Source organism: Copadichromis virginalis, linkage group LG15, assembly GCF_057382275.1.
Source record: "Copadichromis virginalis isolate Kocher_CV1m ecotype Utaka linkage group LG15, C_Virginalis_male_GT1.1, whole genome shotgun sequence".
In the NCBI taxonomy this organism is placed as follows: Eukaryota; Metazoa; Chordata; class Actinopteri; order Cichliformes; family Cichlidae; genus Copadichromis; species Copadichromis virginalis.
The window spans coordinates 8,593,844-8,613,488 of NC_140632.1; the positions used below are offsets into that span (position 1 = coordinate 8,593,844).

At 38.5% G+C, this 19,645-nt stretch overlaps 2 protein-coding genes across 2 annotated transcripts; one reads left to right on the top strand and one right to left on the bottom strand.

Annotated features, from left to right (window-relative positions):
- Nucleotides 1-1,805: 1,805 nt before the first annotated feature.
- sh3bgrl2 (SH3 domain binding glutamate-rich protein like 2) lies at nucleotides 1,806-12,519 on the bottom strand. Its single transcript, XM_085431697.1, has 4 exons — nucleotides 12,217-12,519; nucleotides 8,073-8,258; nucleotides 5,662-5,742; nucleotides 1,806-4,945 (listed from the first exon to the last, which is right to left on the bottom strand). The coding sequence occupies exons 1-4, from the start codon at nucleotides 12,259-12,261 to the stop codon at nucleotides 4,931-4,933; spliced, it is 327 nt and encodes a 108-aa protein (XP_085287823.1). The 5' UTR covers nucleotides 12,262-12,519; the 3' UTR covers nucleotides 1,806-4,930.
- Nucleotides 12,520-13,108: 589 nt separating this feature from the next.
- lca5 (lebercilin LCA5) lies at nucleotides 13,109-18,823 on the top strand. Its single transcript, XM_085431698.1, has 9 exons — nucleotides 13,109-13,424; nucleotides 14,696-15,101; nucleotides 15,310-15,551; nucleotides 15,725-16,030; nucleotides 16,346-16,483; nucleotides 16,620-16,716; nucleotides 17,039-17,175; nucleotides 17,268-17,442; nucleotides 17,552-18,823. Exons 2-9 carry the CDS (start codon nucleotides 14,714-14,716, stop codon nucleotides 18,454-18,456), a joined length of 2,388 nt encoding a protein of 795 aa, XP_085287824.1. The 5' UTR covers nucleotides 13,109-13,424; nucleotides 14,696-14,713; the 3' UTR covers nucleotides 18,457-18,823.
- Nucleotides 18,824-19,645: the final 822 nt, after the last annotated feature.

Genomic DNA, 19,645 nt, shown 5'->3' on the forward strand with positions numbered 1-19,645 from the left:
AAAAAAACTTTGTTGCCTTTGTTCTTTTTAAACACGAGTACTATGTTATGGAGCATAAACAAATCAAAGTGCAAGTTTTCGTTATTTGCCCTGTTTGAAACTCATTTTAATATACTTACCATAATTTTAAAAATAAACAGTTGTCATTTTTTATGTGAATATACTACATATGTAGCATTCATTTCATTGTTTATAAAATTTGTTTAAATGTTTATTTTTGGAAATGTTGCCAATAAAAACAACAAAATAATTTTGAATGAAATTTTAACATTTTCTGACCTTGAAGAAGAGGTCAGAAAGAAGTAATGCAATGTTTTGAATCCTTATATATCATTCCCTATATGCCTATATGTTGTCAGTACAAGCAATGTACTGACAACATACATTGTCAGTACATTGTCAGATCTCTATATACATTACTATAACCTTCAGAACAATCACTTGACCTTGAAGGAGAGATCAAAGGTCAAATGTGACCTCTTACTTCTGGTATTGGTACTTTTTGGTACTTTTTATATGCTAACAATACACAGTTAAGTTTTTGTCAATAGCCATTCATTAGGTTAACCTTGAAGATCGTATTGAATGTAAGGTAAATTTATATTGATTGTTAAGATGACCCCACTTTACACCCCTACAAAATGTTGGCACAATTTATTCAAAACTTTGCAAGCTGTCATGTTTATAGATAGAATGAGACACACATAAACATGCACACATGCAACAGCTACCAAGAACATATCTCCTTTGGCAGAGGTAATTATTTACTCACAACAACATAGATAATTGGGAAATCAAGGTCAAAGGGATGCTTTTGTGGTTGCTTGTTGTGAAATATCAGTCAGTAAACTTAGCGACTGACCTACTTCTGTGCTAAACCTACTTGTAGTTATCATTCACATCAGCTTTAATTTCATTTTAAGGCCATTACTAATGCAGACTGCAGCCCCAAAACCTTCAGATGGCATCTGAGACTGAAGGAGTGAAAGATGCCATCAATGTACACTATGAACGACCATCCGTGAACAGAGAGGGTGGCTTACGCACCAATTGTCAACCACCTACAACACAGTTTTGAGATCCCTTCCCTGGTGGCGAGACAGATGAGTTACATGTAGTGAGACACATGATTAATAATGGACAACTTAAAGGACAACTTCCACTAGGGATTAAATACCTGGGACTCTCCACCATGTGGTTTTAGAACTGAAGAAGCTTCTTGGATGAGAGGTGAAACACCTTCAAGAAACATCCATTTTCACACTTTAGAGATCCAAAGTGTGGAATGGACATATTGGAACGCCATCTCTATTACACGCTTTGCTATGATATCAGGTTGATCTATAACAGGCATAACTAAAGTTAATCTGCTGGTTAGTTGCACAGAGAGCACCATAAAGCACAGTAATAGGAAACCAGAGTTTAGTATCTTGAACTGGCTACATGAGAATAATGTAATAAGAAAATAATATATTCATCAGACCTTTATTTATCCAGATAATAAAATCTCATAGAGATTTCTATGAGACCTGGCATATATAAAACTGTCTGTTCACTTAATTTAATATTATTTCTTACAAAGTCTTATTGCTTATCTAAAAAAAAAAAAAAATCCTCTGAGAAGCTGTTTGGTTTATTTGTTAAAATCTTACATGCAGTGAAGATGTCCTTGTAATCAATCTTTCACTAAAATGGGTCACAGCCACAAAGATTGTGGCTTCGTGGTCTAGGGTGTCCAAACGGAGCCAGACATTGTAAACAACGCAATTTTCTATTTCCAAATTTTATCATTGGGAGAATCGATCTAACATTAGAGAATACTGGAGTTTGAAAGGACAGTAGGTTAAGCACATATTGCACATATTGACATCTGGGTAAATCATTATAGAATCTGAGATTCTCTGATGGGAAATTACCTCACAAACCTACCTGACAACACCGTGGGTGGTCTGAAAAACAGGCCGATCATGTCACAAACAGGATAATAGTCTAATAAGTAGAAAGGCGTGTATATACCAGGGTTACAACTACAACAGCAATTTCAGCACTAGCAGTATATTATCATGTTGTTGGCTCATATTTGTGCTAACATTAGCCTTTTGTTCTTCCTTAAAAAAGTACTTTATTGGAATACATAGTGGGAGTCACAACTTAATGAAATTGGAGAAACTGGTACCTTTGATGCTGTGAAATTAGGCCTACAAACATCCCTTCACCCGTGGACACAAATTTATACATTTCTGTTTTTAATTTAAGGCATTTTGACCATTTCTTTTACATATTTTATAGACAACACTGTATCGTCAACACTTTTAACATCCAACTGTTCACCCTGCTTCAGCTTGAATTGTTCTGCCATTCTTCACAGGTCCACTAGTGGCCACTCCTGTTTCCCCACTGAAAAAAAGCCAGATAAACTTTCCCTCCACTACATTAGATACACCAGTTCGGCTTCTGGTCCATCCAAATGTCCAATCAGCCAATAACATGACAATATCTCAGTGCATTTAGGCATGTAGACAAGATAAAAGCAACAGAATGGGGAAGAAAGATGATTTAAAGGACTATAAATGTGGTATGGTTAATGGTGTCAGACAAGTTGGTTTTCTGGGAATTTTCTCACACAACCATCTCTAGAATTTTTGGAAAAAATATCCAGTGAGTGGTTGTTCTCTGCATGGATCCATTCTTGTATCAAGGCTGGTGCTGGTGGTGTAATCGTGTATGGGATTTTCTGTAGTTAGCTTTGGGCCTCTGGGTGTCAATCAACAAGTCTGCAGAACTGTGTGATGTTATCATGTCACATGTGCCAGAATCTCAGAGGAATGTTTCCAGCACATTGTTGAATCCTTGCTATGACAAATTTAGGCAGTTCTGAAGGCAAACATGGTCCAACTTGGTGCTATTCATTCTCTGCCTGAGTTTGCAATATGTCATCTTATATTTCCATTAAGTTCCTGTTTGAGAAACCTTTCAGGAAATGTATCTCTGATACCTATCAGCAGAAAGCTGAATTCAAAGGGCAGTTCATACAATTTGCATTATTGGCATAACACAAGAAAAGACATACAGAGCCATTGAAAATGGATTTTCTAAATGTTCTCTTCAGTTGTCAGTTTGCTATTCTCAGTTTGATTTGCTTTTAAATCAATACTGACTCTATGGTAATTCTCTTATTTTAATTGTTTTAAATTGTAATAGAATAATAACATGCATATGAAAAACAGAGATGCAAATTAACTGACAATATTATAATCAGCATTGTTGTGCAAAATATGCTTTACAGTAATGTGTCACATGAGTACAAATCTAAAAAGCTTCTTACAAGCAGTCGCAGGGAAAGTTGAAACACAGTACATGCAGTGACTTTGTTATTTAACATATTCTTCACAAAAATTTACAAGCTTCACAATTTTCTTTCACATAAATCAGCAAAACGGGAATGTTGTGATCGTCATGAGTGATGAAAGTATAAGATCAACGCCGTTTGACTGATATATGTGCAACTCAGACATCCTTTTACACACAATGGCACAACATTTAGGGGAAAAAAATGGCGTGTCTGGTTTTTCCTTCATCTGTAAACCTAAAATCAGCTACCATCCAAATCCATCTGACTGGGGGGAGTCATGTAAATAATATAATCAGCGTTGGTGTTGGGGAGCGGTAACACAGAATATAGATGAATAGGAAAGGACAAAGAGCTGGACCTGATACGCTAACGCTACATATATCAAATTTAAACACACAGAGGGTAGTTTGCTCACATTTCACATTTATAAATATAGAAAGAAGGGGAGGCACAGGTTGTCATTACAAATTCTCAAACTTTCACCAATAACTAGATGATCAATGATCAATCTTGTGTAGTAATAGGATGATACACACTGTCACGGCTCAGTTATTGGTAATTGTGTTTTAGCAATAGCAAAATTTGATTAAAGAACAGAATTAATCCAGATTGTGACACAGCTTAATTGTGTCTAATATGGACTTTAGTGTTAATGACTATTTTAAAAAATGCACTGGTGAGCCACAGAACTGCAGATTAACAAAACCCACATCATCCTGCTGTAAATACTCACTAGCACCAAATGTTTATTAATCAACAGCTTAAAAAAGAATACGTACACTTGTACAACAACTGAAGACTGCTGGAGCTGAGCGTCACACAGTGTAGGGAGGTCACAAAGCACTGAGAAACTTGTCATTTTGATTTATTTTTTTTTAAAACAATGCCAAGTAAAATAATACCAGGCAAATTATTTGCAGAAACTTTGGCAGTGGATTAATATAAGAGCAAGATCAAGGTGATTCAGCATAAAAATATTTAGAATTATTATTAATTCTTATTATGTATTATGATTCTTGGGTCTTATCTGCTACGTTGTCAGCTGCAGTCTTTTGTTTAGATGGCTGCTATCACTCTCACAGGTACACACAGGCTTAGGTTGTTTCAGGTTGTCATTAACAGCTGCTGATTGAGACAGAAACACAAAGACACACCGCAGCGGTATATTCAGATGATCTGTTTTACACTGCTGCACATGATCTTTCCCTTCCCTACTCACTGCATTTAGGTTATCCAAAGGGCAGAAGCTGCTACATCGTCTACTAGCTCAGAATATTTGCTACTTTATTCAGAAACAGTGTTTGCCGCCACAGTGTGTTAAACAAAAAGGAAAGAAACTGATTCATCAAGCTAATCTCCTGTGTCAGTGAGTAAGTCTCTGACTTCTTCAGAGTCAGACACTTGGAAACTTGGTGATGGTGGAAAAGAGTTTAAGGAGTTTTTCAAGTCAGAAGAGGTCACACGAGGTAAGTCCACATGTAACAGCTTTTGGCAAAATCCTGTAAAGAGAAGTGTGGAAAAGGAGGCAGCAAGATCCAGGAAGAGATACTAATTCTGGACAAGTACCAGCAGTCTGATCTATGACTCTGAATCCTGTTGGGGGGGAAAAAGAGAGAGAGCACAATAGTCAGTTTGCTTAGTGTGAAAAAATATTTCTTACATCTGCTGCACCAGTTTTTTTGTACTCCAAAACCAGACAAAAGAAACAAACAAACAAAAAAAAAAAAAAAACTGCTGGTCTAATCAAATCACTTCTAACTCAGTTATCCAATCAAGATCTAGGCGAGGAACAGAGATGGGTGTGACTTGGAGAAATCAAATACATGCTTTTTAGTGAGGTTTCAAAATAGGTCTCTTTCATATTTGATACATAGGTCCTGTAATTCTGCATTCTTTCAAAAGAACCAGTATAGCTGGTCTTGTATGTAAGGACTGACTTTTCTTGCAACTCTTAGCACAAAAGCTAACTCTTTCTGAAGAAGCATTGGAACTATCATTACATAATAAATTCTAAGAGGATATCTAAGTGAAAGACATAAAAGATTAATATTGAGGAGAGGAGATATGCTCACTGAATCCACAACTACGGGATTTCATGATTTTTCTGAATTCTCTATTTTCAACTCCTCAAAAAAGCTGATGTGCATGAAATTAAAAGTATGTAGTACATAAGCGACAAACCAAAGTTTGCAGAGAGTAAAGATGCTGATGAAGCAGTAACACCGGGGGTTAAATGTGACTGGAAACCATGTCAGCGGTTTGAGTTACAGTTAGAACAATGTGCTTCGTGTGTATGCACATTCACTTACTTTAACAGAGGGTTGGGAACTGAGCCCAAGGAATGCAAATACAGTGTTGTTCTCTTTAGACAGGAAGAAGTCTTCATAGTCCTGTTGGAGGAGAGGAGGATGTTAGGTTTTGAGCAATTGGAAGATTGAAAGGTGGTTATACGCTTCCCTGAAAACCAGGCCTTCTGAGTCTCCTTTTAAAATATTTGTTTGACATTGTAGATCAGTGTTGAGAGCCTTGGCCAGTCAGAGTGATGTCAAGCAGAGCAGATAATCTGCCCCATCCGTGAAACCGGATTACGACAGGATTACAGAGCAGCCTGCAATCTCAATGGAGGATGTAAACTGGCAACTGATCAAAATCACCATCATGTAGATTGCTTAAATTGATGTATTGACACATATCAGTGTAAACTAATGGCATACACTTAAAATTGGCGAAATCCATGCATCAAGCATTCTGTAAGTATACCTCAGCAGAGATAGATAGATAGATAGATAGATAGATAGATAGATAGATAGATAGATAGATAGATAGATAGATAGATAGATAGATAGATAGATAGATAGATAGATAGATAGATAGATAGATAGATAGATAGATAGATAGATAGATAGATAGATAGATAGATAGATAGATAGATAGATAGATAGATAGATAGATAGATAGATAGATAGATAGATAGATAGATAGATAGATAGATAGATAGATAGATAGATAGATAGATAGATAGATAGATAGATAGATAGATAGATAGATAGATAGATAGATAGATAGATAGATAGATAGATAGATAGATAGATAGATAGATAGATAGATAGATAGATAGATAGATAGATAGATAGATAGATAGATAGATAGATAGATAGATAGATAGATAGATAGATAGATAGATAGATAGATAGATAGATAGATAGATAGATAGATAGATAGATAGATAGATAGATAGATAGATAGATAGATAGATAGATAGATAGATAGATAGATAGATAGATAGATTTATTTATTTATTTATTTATTTATTTATTTATTTATTTATTTATTTATTTATTTATTTATTTATTTATATTTGTGGGCCGATATATTGGCTGCTATTAACGATTTGGTGATATAAAAGTATGGTTTGTTTGTATGTTCTATAAACTTGGAAAAAATACAAAATAAAAAGTAATAAAAAAAAAAGTCTGGTGAACCATAAATCATGTTATGAACATTCATTTTGTGTTTGCTGATCCACGTAGAGTCAAGCTGTCCATGACTTATATAAAATAAGAATAATGTTTTATTCTTGAGGTTTCAGAATACTAGCCCACAAAGCATTGGTTGTCTCTGGCAAATGGCAAATTTAGCTAGTTCTCATTCTTTTCTGATTAGAGCCATTTCTCACTTAGACTTAGGGAGTAGTACACACTGAACTGTGAAATCATTTGCTTTTGTTGGCAGTTGCTTGCTTCATTTATATAAAAGGTTTCATCTGAAACTGAGTACAGGAGAAAGAAAAAGCCATGTGTTTTGGGTGATTCTGAGATATAAGCCAAAGCACTCAACTAGCCAAATTTCCCTTTTGATATTTCAGCTATTTTGAACTTTTGACTGTATTTTCACACGTTTTACAGCTTTTCCTAGTGATAAAAACCTAACCCCAAATGGCCATTCATACTACACAAAAGTAATTAAGTGACAGATTAACAGTTAAATGAGAGATTTCGCACAACCTGCTACAGAAATGTCTGTTTTCTAGTGTGGGTTCACTGTTAAAAATGAATTAATGAAAACTTTTTATTTTATAATTAAAGGGCATAATGAGCAATGAGCTACCTGAACCTATCATGCTTGAACAACTCAGACGTACTGTTGAAATTACACTTCTTTTTCTTAAAAATGGAAATTGTGTCCAAGACAGCAAAACTGCATTATGCTGCTAACACTGATATCAATAACGCAATTGGAATCAATTCCCCTCCCTAATTAAGACATGGTTAAATGTTCAGGTAAATGTCTTTACACGGACAGAAAGGAGAGTTTCACTGATCTGTAGATGGAGGGCAACAGTCCTCTAAGCTTTGTAGTGCAGATTTTCTTTCATTTGCTTTTAACCTGGAACAACTCACCCACCACCACAACCTGCAAAGTACAAGGTCAAGGCATAATTTCAAGGCTTGAGCTGGAGATAATTATTTTCATAGATTAATCCATACTGCATTATGCAAGTATGCCTCTGGGGGCAGAGGGCAGTTTTTAGGTGATTCCAGTGTAATCAGTAGATATCTAACCAAGATAAGTCATCATCAGACCATTGCCAATGTTTATCAGATACAACAGGAAAGAAATACAACTGAGAGTCTTGTTAAACACTGGAATGGAAAATGTGGTCAAAATATGTGTCTGGTTATAAAAATGTGATAAACATAACCCCATCACCACCACGTACACCACAGTAGCGATCATCGTTGAAAATCTGCGGAGGCAGCGGGTTGCACTTCTCTGGTTGCTTATCCCTGGGGATGTTGCGGTACATCCAGAGCCGTTGCTCCTCCAGCATCGTAATGTCTACTTCCTGGAAGTCGATTCGGTTGGCCTCCAGGAAACCAACTACTGCCTGCTGATGTTTCTTTACCTAGATGGCAATTGATAAAAAGAAAGAAAAGGGCAGAGAAAGATAGAAAAATTCTTAAAAGAATCCAAAAAAGAGAAGTCACAAGAATAGAGGATTTTATAAAACCAAAAAGCTCAAGCTCAACTACACTACACTACTTTCCCTCTGCCATGGTTAAAATGCCCCATATATGTGTTGTTAAGTACAGTTAGAAATGGTAGTTTCTATGTGTGTGTTTCATATCCATTGCCTCTGAGCACTGGCACCTGGCTAAGCAGTCAGGTATTTAATGCAGTCCTGAAATGACAAATGGTAAACTGACACCAGTAAGAGTGAGTGGAGCGCTCTCTGCCTCTCTCTCTCTCACACACACACACACACACACACACACACACACACACACACACACACACACACACACACACACAGGGAGTACAGTGTATGCATTAACTGAAGATCAACTTTGTTGGTAATAAGCAGGATTATTGATTAGATTAGTAAAGGGCGTTGCATTTGAAATCCAATACGCAACATCCTTTTCTACTGTACGTCTTGTCTTATATCAATACGATTGCCAAATTACAAGATTTGGATTTAAGGATAATTATTCATCAATTAACCTATCAGTTACAATCATTATTATTCCATTATTAAAGTAACAAATCTGAATATTTCTCATCATTTAGACACGACTCAATCATTACTGCAACAGATAGTACAGAAAGTATGTTCGCCTGTTTAACTGTGGAAGTACATTTAAAGCGACACTCACATTATATAGGCAAGCTACAACTACAGCTGTATGCAGGACTTTACCCCATTCTTAAAAGTGCCCTATGGAGCAAACTTTTTCAGCTATGGTCTAGGATGGATGCAACTACTCCCTATAGTAGTGACCCAAGTACTCTGGGACAGAGTGTGTTTGTGAATTGTGGGAAAGAAAAGTCCAAGGATATTTTTAGAAGACAGAACACTCCCACACTTGGTCATAAACACACTTTAGATGCATGGTCCAAATGTCTCAGACCCGCAACTGTTGGCGAGTGTTTGTCTCTTTGTCCTCCAATCCTTTATGGACGGCCTTTTCTTGTTTCAGAATATGCAATCATTCAGAGTTTGAAGCCGTTTAGGTAGCAACATCAATCGTAATGTAATACTAAATTCTATTTGCCACTTCCAATTTGTTTATACATTCATGCAGGCCATTGTTGTTTATGCAAGCATAACAATGGACTGCATGCTTGAGCACTCATTATCATCATAAAAAACAGATTAATTAAAACAATTTGGGCAGAAGACCCCCCCCCCCCCCCCTAAAAAAAACAACAACAAAAAAAACGATGAATTGGCTTTCTTGTGACCAAATGTACCATCAATTATCCATTTCCTTATTTTTCCCCCCAAAAAATCTGTCTTAATGCAAAATATTTTTGCTGTGTTTTTACATTTACTCAACATTAAGGAGCCACAATGATCCTTTTGTTCCAACTTAAAAGATAGCAAGGGATTGTTCTGCTCACTTGGTCAAAAACATACACCCAAACAAAGATTCAAGTCATCTATTGTCTCGCTCTAAAAGCTCCTCTGTGTGTGGTCATAAAACAGCTTTATCTGGACTGATAGGATACTTATAGGACAGTAAATGATGGTTACTGGCAATCTTTAAAAGAGACAAATTGGGGTTTTTTTGTCCAGGTCACAGGTTTAACCTTCACTTCACTTTTACTCCTAAAAGCATACAGTTTGTCACAGTGCTAGTAAACAGCACGGCATATATGAGACGGTTGGTCGTCCTTTGAGGTGAAAGACAGGCAGCGTGGGCCTAAATAATGAAAGAGGTGCCCCCTGTGAGTGCGAGCGAAAGAGTGCATCAGTGGAATGGGTGAGTTCAGATTTTGTGTGTGTGCGTGCATACATGTAGGATTTAAGACAAACAATCAAGCACACAAGAGTAAACGCGCTGTGTTTGAGAGGACTTAATGAAACATGGGGATTAGTTTAAGAGAGAATTAATCCTTCAGTCACAAACAGGGAATATAAATGACATGTGATAGAAAAGCACTGCTACTGATAATTAATTACACCTATGTTGGGGATTGGAAATTTTTTTAATTCTAAAAAAACATGCATGTTTTAGGTTTTGTGTTTTTGGTTAAGATAAAGATCAGGAGGTTATGTGCATTTTTTTTAACCTTCACACTATGCCTAAAATCATGTGGCACACAATGATTTTTCCTAAGAGAATGGTTGCCCATGCGTGCCCAAAGCCAACATTTCAACAGTTATTAGGCTACATAATGCAAAGAGTTTTAATTAATAGAAACTATGATCATAGTAGGTCATTTGGGTGAGACTTAACACATACCACATCTACTAAAGAGTGGGGGGGGATAACCTGATCTACATCTCATTCATTCTGTGCTCATTAGATTCCGCCCCACTAATTTGCTGAGATTAAACCATGAGCTGCACCCCCCACCCAATGAGGACACACACACCGTTTTTCCTAAGCATTTGTATTTTGCGTTCTCCAGATGTATTAAAACTGCAGCTTTTCATGTCATCTTCCACCATCTCCATCTTTCATTGCCATTATCTACTATATTTTTCCAGCACACACACACATACGCCTCACCTTTCATCTTTATTCAATCACATGTAACTCAATTGAAGAGCATTCAAAGTGGATTAGATTCACATGAGCTCAATACTGGTTCAATGGTGGACCTATTCCACCGAGCATGGCTCTTTCTTGTCTCTGGGGGAGAAAAAAAAAGGGAGTCTGTCTGTTTTGAATGTATGTGTCATAGGGTTAAAAATAACTCCTTTGTAAACGCTCAAAGATTGGCCTGCCCTCTTCAAGAGACGAAGCATGATAACATAAATATTACTCATTTGTCCCATTACCTAACTCTTTTAGCATTCTTGCAGGAGTGTTGTGTGATGGTTTTTCTGCCCACACTCAATATCAGCTGGACTTTCTCTATGGCAAGCAACTGCAGTTTGCCAAAAGGGGCAGCAGGACTGCAGCTGCATCTGGTTCATCTGATTGTGCACTACATTACAGACTAATAAAAATCTGTGAAAACCTGTCAAATGTTAGAAACAAATCATATTTACAATAGAAAACTGTGAGGAAAAAGAAACTGAAAAAGTACTCCGACTAAACTTACACTGGACATGAACCACAGTTCAACATCTCACTGGGAAGAACCACAGTTCAACATCTCACTGGGAAGAATCACATTCTAGCTGCCAGCAGGTCTACTATTTGTTTATCCCATAAAAACCAGACTGTTCTTTGTGTTTATACATCAACCTGATCTGATAATAGTTTTAATATCCGCTCTAATATATTCTGGGATGCCACTTAATCACATGGACTTAAATGCCCTTTATATTTATGCTGGGTCAATCAGACAAAACTAGATATTTACAGGAATTTCTGAGGGTATAGTTAACGTAAGAATAAGAAGTAGGGTGTTTCTGTTATTTTGTCAGTACATTTAGAGGAAGCCTAACGGGAACATCATGCTTGTTTATGCCCACAGAAGAGACAGGCTTGTTTGTTTCAGCTTCGCTGTGTTCCTTAAACCTCATACGAGGCCACAAGCCAGACTAATTGTAATACAATTGAGATGCAAGTGCATATACAGTGCTTTTAGAGAATTAAAAATGAATAAATAAATAAGTAAAGCTTTTAACAGGATCTGTCCACAGCACAGACGAAGACTTCAAAGTCCACCTAACCAGAAATGCGCACCTTAACTACCGAGCAGCCTTCTCACCTGTCTAAATGATACCGACTGATTTCAGCGCCTGTCTGAAGTGGCTGAGCGCGAACAGGCGCACTCCTAGTCCCATTACATAATTGAGTTCAAACGATAAAGTGGCAGTGAAAATTTACGCACGGCGTTTCTGAATGCACTGTTTCCAAGCACCTGTCAACAAGTTCTGTGGCACATTAGCAAACACTCACCGCGAGAGAGCCAGTTGAGGAGGCGACGTAAACCTTGATGACCATTTTAATCCCGAATTACTGTCAGACGATCAGCAAAACAGTTTGGTGGCAGCGAGCCTCGTTTATTGCCACCCTTCAAAAAAAAAATAAATAAAAAGAACAAAAAACGCTAAATTTGTGAAAACTATGCAAATGTGCTTTAGATGAGCGAAGACACCAGGCTCCAATATTCAAACTGAGCCATCACAATAACACAGCGTGCGCTTCTGCTGACTGTTACACCCACACCACTCACAGCTCAGCTCAACGCACGTCATTACATTAAAAGGAATATATAAACAACATCCATTTCCGGTCTCACTTTCAAATTAAAACAACCATGTCGTTAAGTTACTGAAGTTAATACCGAAGTATTTTTGATTTGTATATCTTTTGTAAATATACTCCCGAGTCATATTGAGGTGGATCCACCATAAAAGAAATTTATTATTTTATAATGGTCAGGACTTTTCTGTTGAAGGCATTGCTTTTATGGATCAAGTATATTTTATGAGCATTTCCATTTTAAAACCATTTTTTATGCAGCTATAGGCCCAAATACTCAAAATGCAAATAATATTGTGTTAATTGAGAGAATTCTTGATTAAATTAGGCGTGTTTTGTGCTTTTGTCGTCTGGTATGCACGCACCTGCAAATAAAAAAGTTTTTATATTCATATAAAAACACATATAGTTTTTGTTCAATAACCCCCCCCCCCCCCCCCCCCAACCCAGCGCGCGCGCGCGCACACACACACACACACACACACACACACAAAACTGCGATAAATCCTTAATAGTTCTTTTTCGGTCATTTTTAATGATCACGACCATCCATAACATGTACAACAGCGCCACTCTGGTGGTAGGGTAGTATTGCAGTGAGAGCTGCGGTTGCCATGGTACGGCGTCAGCAGCTACTCTGAAGCAAACGTCTAGGCGTGGACTGGAAAAAATGCTATTAGAAATTCTATGGCACTAAAGAGAAGGACTACTTTTAGCCGACGACGTGCTGTTTTTCTCTTGTTATTGATAAAGCGACAGCCATGACAGTTTATTTCAAAAACGGGTGTACAACCCATAGTCTTTATTTTATATCTAACGGCAGCTAAGTTAGCTAAAGTTCAAGCTACCTTGCTAATAGCTCTTTAGCTTGCAGTAGCCGATCCAATCAAAACAAGAAACGGGTAAGTGTTGCACATTCAGGCGGAAACTGAGCAACATTAACATACATTTGTAAGTTAGCGCAGTTTAATGCTGAAAGATTCCGAACGCTACAGCACACTCCACCTGTTGATGATGGTGGTGATTTTGTGTTGCTATGCTAATATTAAGTGGCTGTTGTTAGCTGTTATTCACCTAGCGGCACCGTTAGCTTTACAGTGACACTGATATTATGTCGTCGAAGAGCTTTTTAAAGTTTCGTTTGCCTTTTGCTTGCACATAATTGAAATGTGCAAGATACATAAACTAACAGAGGGTTCGGTGAGTTATGTGATAAAGTCCAGGTGATACATTTCGTTGTTTTTAATTGACAGGCAATCTGTCAACAACAGAGTACCTGGAACAGCACACGCTTTACTTTAATCCCGTCAGTTCGATCCACAAAGTGCAGGGCAGTGCCGCTGCTGTAAGCCAGGGCATCCTTTCTCTTCACTTAATATTGAGACTCGATTTTATTAGACTGACCAGGAATCTAGAGGAAATGGCAATGATGGGCTGCTATTTCCTCCAGGTTCCTCCTGAGGCAAAAGATGCGATGAAGACATGAGGACAAAGTCGACTAGAATTTGATATATAAAGTGACCCTCACAGATACTTGCTTCTGTTTTCTGGCGATTCTTAATGTCCTGTCAGCAAGTATACTTTAATAGCAGTGAGAAGTCCCTAAATTTTACTCGATATTGACTTTCTTCACAGAAATATATTCCTTTTCCAACATTTTAGCAAGATTTTATTTTCTAAGAGAATATTATATATACAATATATGTGAATATGTAAAATCACATCTTCTTAATAAAGGTGTGAATAAAGGATACCCTTATTCACATCACTTTAATTCTACTTTTTCTTTTCTTTTATCTTTTTTTATTTATTTAATTGATAAGCTTTGTGCACTGTGCTACATTCAGTCGTTAATAAGTCACCAGGGCAGATGGAGGCAATGTACCGTTTAGTTTTCTACTGCAGAGACCACTCATATCATACGGGATTCAGTCTCATGGAAAATTCTGCCTCACACATCTTGTTGCTTGGTGACCAAGACACATAAAACTAAAAACCTAAACGAAACCAGTTAGCTTAGCTTCTTTTAGCTTTAAGAATATTCTTTTTGATTGAACATTACTCATTATAAATGTAGAGCTCAGTTCAAAGGTAACAACCTAAATTTTAAAGAGCAAAATTCACTACACTTCATAATCTGTTTTGTTTCTCTGTTCTTGTTTTTTAAATCCAGCATGTCTTAAGTGACGACATGGAATCTGAAAAAGTAGCTCACCCATATGAAGACAACCGGGATTTAAGTCGCCAGTCCTGCCGTAGTACAAAGAAAGATTCTCGGGCTTCATCCGTCCAGGAACACAAACAGAACTTCTGGGACAAGATGCACAGCGAGGATACAAAAGTTGACTCAGGTGATGTCAGATCTATAACCAGAACTTGGCATTCAGATCCTGATCGGGATCGGATGTCAGAAGGAGAGGGAAGCAAAAGTGGTGGGTCATTTTATTCTGAGAATTATGAAAACGAGTCTCATTCAGAGTGCTCTGTCTCACCGTACTCCCGGTCCCGGACTCCTTCACCCACCCCACATAGAGGGGTGCGGGCAAAGAGGATCTCTGGCAGCCCTCTCCACAAGACAGGTATGTGAAGAAGGAACGAAGTGGATAAACAGTTAAACTGATGAATGAGGCTAAAATCTCATTCATTCGACGATTAAATTGACTGTTTAGATAATGGCAGTGTAAGGCACATTCTGACTGCCTGATTGACTTAGAAAAAATCTTTTCATAGGAGCTTTTGTCATCATGTTTTTAGATTTTACATGATATGTCTTTCTCTGCTTTGCAGGTGGTTTGGGGCGCCGGGGCTTGTCTCGCCCACAGCGACCAGGTGGTCACCCCCTGACCCAGCAGTATCAAAGGGGGGTGCGTTCTCACAGCAAGGAGTCCACACCACCTAAAGACCTGGACCTGGTGACCAAGCGGATGCTCTCGGCCCGCCTCCTAAAAATCAATGAATTGCGCAATGCTCTTTCTGAGCTGCAGCAGCGCACAGACGAACTGCAGAAAGAAAATCGAATTCTTCGACAGGTAGGCCTGTTTCAATATTTGGTTTAAATGCTTTGAAGGAAGAGTGTTCTTAAATAATTTTATGGCTTTTATTCATGTTTGTAGTAAAAAAGAAACAGACTTTTTTACAGGAAAATCAATTACAATTCTCCTCCTTCTTCACCACTCTCAATGCAACCTTTGCCATGCTTCAGCTTCAGGTGCGTCAAGAGAAAGCCCTGCAGCGGTACGATGATACAGAAAGCGAAATCTCCCAGCTCTTATCCCGGCACTCCAACGAGATCCACGTGCTGCGTGAACGTCTCAGGCGCACCCAAGAACGGGAACGGAAAGCTGAGCGCCAGCTGAGGGACACCGAGGAGCGGTTTCAGAGGGGTCAAGCTACCATTTCACGGCTGAAGAAGCTGGTCGAGCAGCGGGATTTAGGAGCCAGAGAGGAGCTCAGCCGCAGGCTAGAGGAAGAGAAGTTGCGGGCCCAAGAAGCTGAACGTAAGCTTAAGGTAAATAGACAGTGGAATAAAAGATCTAACCTTCTTCTGGATCTTCTGGATTCCGATTAAATACTTATTGACCTGAAATTAAGTCTTATTAACCCTGATTTCTAGAGCCCCACATACTGCTTTGTAGCATGAATGATTAACCTGGAACATGTTGAATGTTGGGTTTCTGGTTTACAATATAACAAACTGATGCACATTTATGTGCAATCTCTTGTCAGTGAACACTCAAAATTGTAATTCTCATTTATTGTTTTTATCCTAAACCATGGGTTCCCTTTCAATGCAGCAACTTTCAATGAGTGTTTGTGTTTGAAGGAGGTGGAGCGTAGCATGGAGCTAAGAAATAGCAGTTATCAGAGACAGCTTGTCGCAGAGAAGAAGAAGACACTTAGTACCCAGGAAGAGATCAGGGCTCTCCAGGAGGAACTTGAACGACTGAACAATAAACTCAAGGTACATGTACAAAAAATAACCTTAAAAAGTAGCCGCTGCCATCGAAAGCAGGACTGTGCATCAAAAGCAGATTGCTCATTGTGTAAAACAGTATTTTTTGTTGTTGTTTTTTTTTATTTCTTCTTAAAATGTTCAGGAAAAGGAGAGAGAACTCGATGCGAAGAATATTTATGCCAATCGCATGGTGAAACCCTCACAAAAAAAAGAGACTGAAAGTGACACAAAGCACAAAGGTAACAATTAACTTGCTGAGGCTTATTGTGTAGTTCATTTGACTTTATATCAAAAAGTGGATGCCAGATGGTATCATGAGTCACAAAATTCACTTTTTGTGTCGGATAGAATCCTTTGGAAAGCCTGAATTTTTTTCCCACATTGATATTTGATACATGTTTTTGCTGTAACTTCATTGGCTGTGTCTGAATCCATACTAATAAATATGCATGGTGGCTAAAAAGCAATCAGGATTGCTTATAAGTAATGATAGTGCTTTGTGTAATGGGATGGTCAGAAATATGTTGAGTAAAAGTGATTTTATACTTTTCCCACACATAGTTCCCAGCAGGAGCAGCTCTAAGGCGATACAGACTGAAGGCAGGATGCTGAGTCTGGATTTTCCCACACCTCCCCCTGCTATCACAGATGCCAGCGAGTACAGGGAACATCCACCTGATGAATATTTATCACTTAAGGTGTTATGTCTACTCTTTCCTTGTACTTACTTTGTCCACATCTTTTACCACTAATTGTTGTCATTCATCACTTTTCAAATTTCTGCTATCAGGAGCTTAACAGAGCGGTCAATCAAGCAGAGGCAGAAGACGGGGGACCAAACTGGGAACAAAAGAGTAGAGAAAGACATGAGGAGAAGGAGTTGGCGAAGGAAGAGAAAGAGGCCAAAAAGTACCTTGATCAGGAACAGAAAGCGCTTGAAGTTAAGGCAAAGTTTTTAAGAAACGGTAAGCCAAAGATTAGTTAAGAGTAGTTGTAGAGCATATACTTCACTTATAAAAAGCTTGTCGAAGCAGCATTGTTTGTACTTTAATCTGAGGAACGCTATCCCAACAGGCTCGGAGAAAGAAAAGGATGAAGAGGGCCAAAAGTGGACGAGTTTCCTGTTCAACCAGAATGGGGATGATAACTACAAGAAGCACGGTCATGTCCAGGGAGAGGTGGAGAGATGGAATCAGGAGGCGCTGGCCTGTCAGCAAGCATCAGAAGAAGCGCGGCGCAAAAAAGAGCAGCTGCTGGCAAAGATGCGGGAAATAGACAGTCAGAAACAGGGGGCCCAGGATTCCTTGTTTGCCTCGAGTCCTTCTGAGTCCAATAAGGGTCTCGGTGAACATTCTTCTCCACGCCCTCCTGAGCAAAGGAACCATAACTCTTCGATTTTCAGCCTAACTAATTCAGAGGAGCCGGATGATTTGCGTCCTGGGAGCAAAGAAGGTGGAAGGAGGAGACTAGGCACAGAGGGTGGAGCAGTTACAGCAGGGATAGGGAGGAGAGCGCTCCGGTCTCAAATCTCCAGCGATGACTTGGCATTTGGAGGTTACGCACCTTCATTTGTACATTCAACTTTCCGTGGTTCCTCTGGCTTCCCTCCACCTCCACCCAAAGAGGACAAGGAATCTGCGTTAGAAGCAATAGGGGTGTTTAATATCAGTGCGGCAGAGGAGAGGGAGACAGAAAAAGCTCAGGGAAAGGACAGGAAGTTAAGTCTAATGCACCAGCTGTTTGGTCCCCAAGCCACAGCTGTTGGTGATGGTGCGAATACCTCCAATAAACTGGAGCTTCTTAATAGTCCTCCAACAACCAATGGAGTGCGTTCAAGAAGGGATGGACTGCTCAACTTCAACTCAGGATCTCTCACTGCTCCAGCAGCCTCCTTTAGCACCCTCCATGTTGCAGATAGCAGACCTGCCATCCGTGCCATCACCTCCTTCGAAGACGAGATTGAGGAACTCACATTATGAAATTAATTTAGATTGAAAGTAGTCTGGGTCTTTGATGGCAAACCATCAAATCTGAGAGGTTATTTATGAAATATAAGAACAACCCAGCATTAAAAATATGAGAACATCAAAATAAGACGAAACTTGCAGAAACTGATTTGTTTCATCCATCAGTCCTTTTTAACTGCCTCTGTCCAGTTGGATCAGTCACTCAAAACACCCCTAAGGTGGACAAGCAGTTAAGAAAAAGGATCAATGGGTTAATGTGCAATTTGTACATTTGTTACATTGTTTTTCTTAGACGTTCCTTTAAAACCAGCTTAACTCTCATAACAGTGATTTTTATTTGTAGCACCTGTGAAAATTAAAGAGTAGCTTTTCTGACAGACTATGACTGAAGCTCTTACTCCATTTAGATATTTTAGTGCTTTGCTGGGTTTTGTATAGTTTGGGATATTTTTTGTCTTTGTCAGATAGTTTGTAATCATAGATTTTCCCATAATCTGAAAGGGCTGCAGTAGGGAGGAAGAAATTACAATGCATGGTACATAATAGCACCCTTCCTACAGTTCCCCCTTCTCTGTTCAAAACGCCTCCTACCAGATGGCTTCACACTGGATTTAAACTCTACTGTATCAGGTGAATGTCCTCTGCTCAAGGCATTGAATCATCACTTTCTACACAGATTTGATTTAGTTTTAAATAAACCACTAGATCTGTCATTGGCCAGTTTTTTCAGTCATCAACTGAATTTATTTTTAAACAATACCTTGTGGAGATGCAGGAGTCTCTCCCTTTCAGATCACTTGAATTAAAATCCACTTGAAGGCCATAAGGGATGTGTTCTCCAGTGGTGCCAAAATATGTTTCCCACTCCTTTAATTCTTTTGCAGATATTTTGACATAAAAATGTACCCCTAAATGACAAGACAATCACACCATGTGTAGATCGCCTGTACAACATCTGACTGTTACTGTATGATAAACGAGTTTTCAATTTTATATGTAATCTTACCAGCACTCTAAGCACATGTAAGTCCCAGGTCTTCCTTTCGCCCAACCCATTTAGGGGTTGCCACAGCAAATCACCAGCCTCCATCTAACCCTAGAGCCACAGCAGTTCTCATTACCATTTTTGTTTAATTGGTTGTTTTTTTGTTTTTTACATTATGTTCACTAATCTACAAGATTGTGTAAATAATGATCTGTA

Coding starts and splice junctions, on each gene's coding strand:
- sh3bgrl2 (XM_085431697.1), bottom strand. CDS start 12,261: ATGGTCATCAAGGTTTACGTCGCCTCCTCAACTGGCTCTCTCGCG. Junction 8,259..12,216: donor CCTCAACTGGCTCTCTCGCG/GTGAGTGTTTGC, acceptor ATTGCCATCTAG/GTAAAGAAACATCAGCAGGC. Junction 5,743..8,072: donor ACGATGATCGCTACTGTGGT/GTACGTGGTGGT, acceptor CTCCTCCAACAG/GACTATGAAGACTTCTTCCT.
- lca5 (XM_085431698.1), top strand. CDS start 14,714: ATGGAATCTGAAAAAGTAGCTCACCCATATGAAGACAACCGGGATTTA. Junction 16,031..16,345: donor AAGCTGAACGTAAGCTTAAG/GTAAATAGACAG, acceptor TTGTGTTTGAAG/GAGGTGGAGCGTAGCATGGA. Junction 17,443..17,551: donor GGCAAAGTTTTTAAGAAACG/GTAAGCCAAAGA, acceptor CTATCCCAACAG/GCTCGGAGAAAGAAAAGGAT.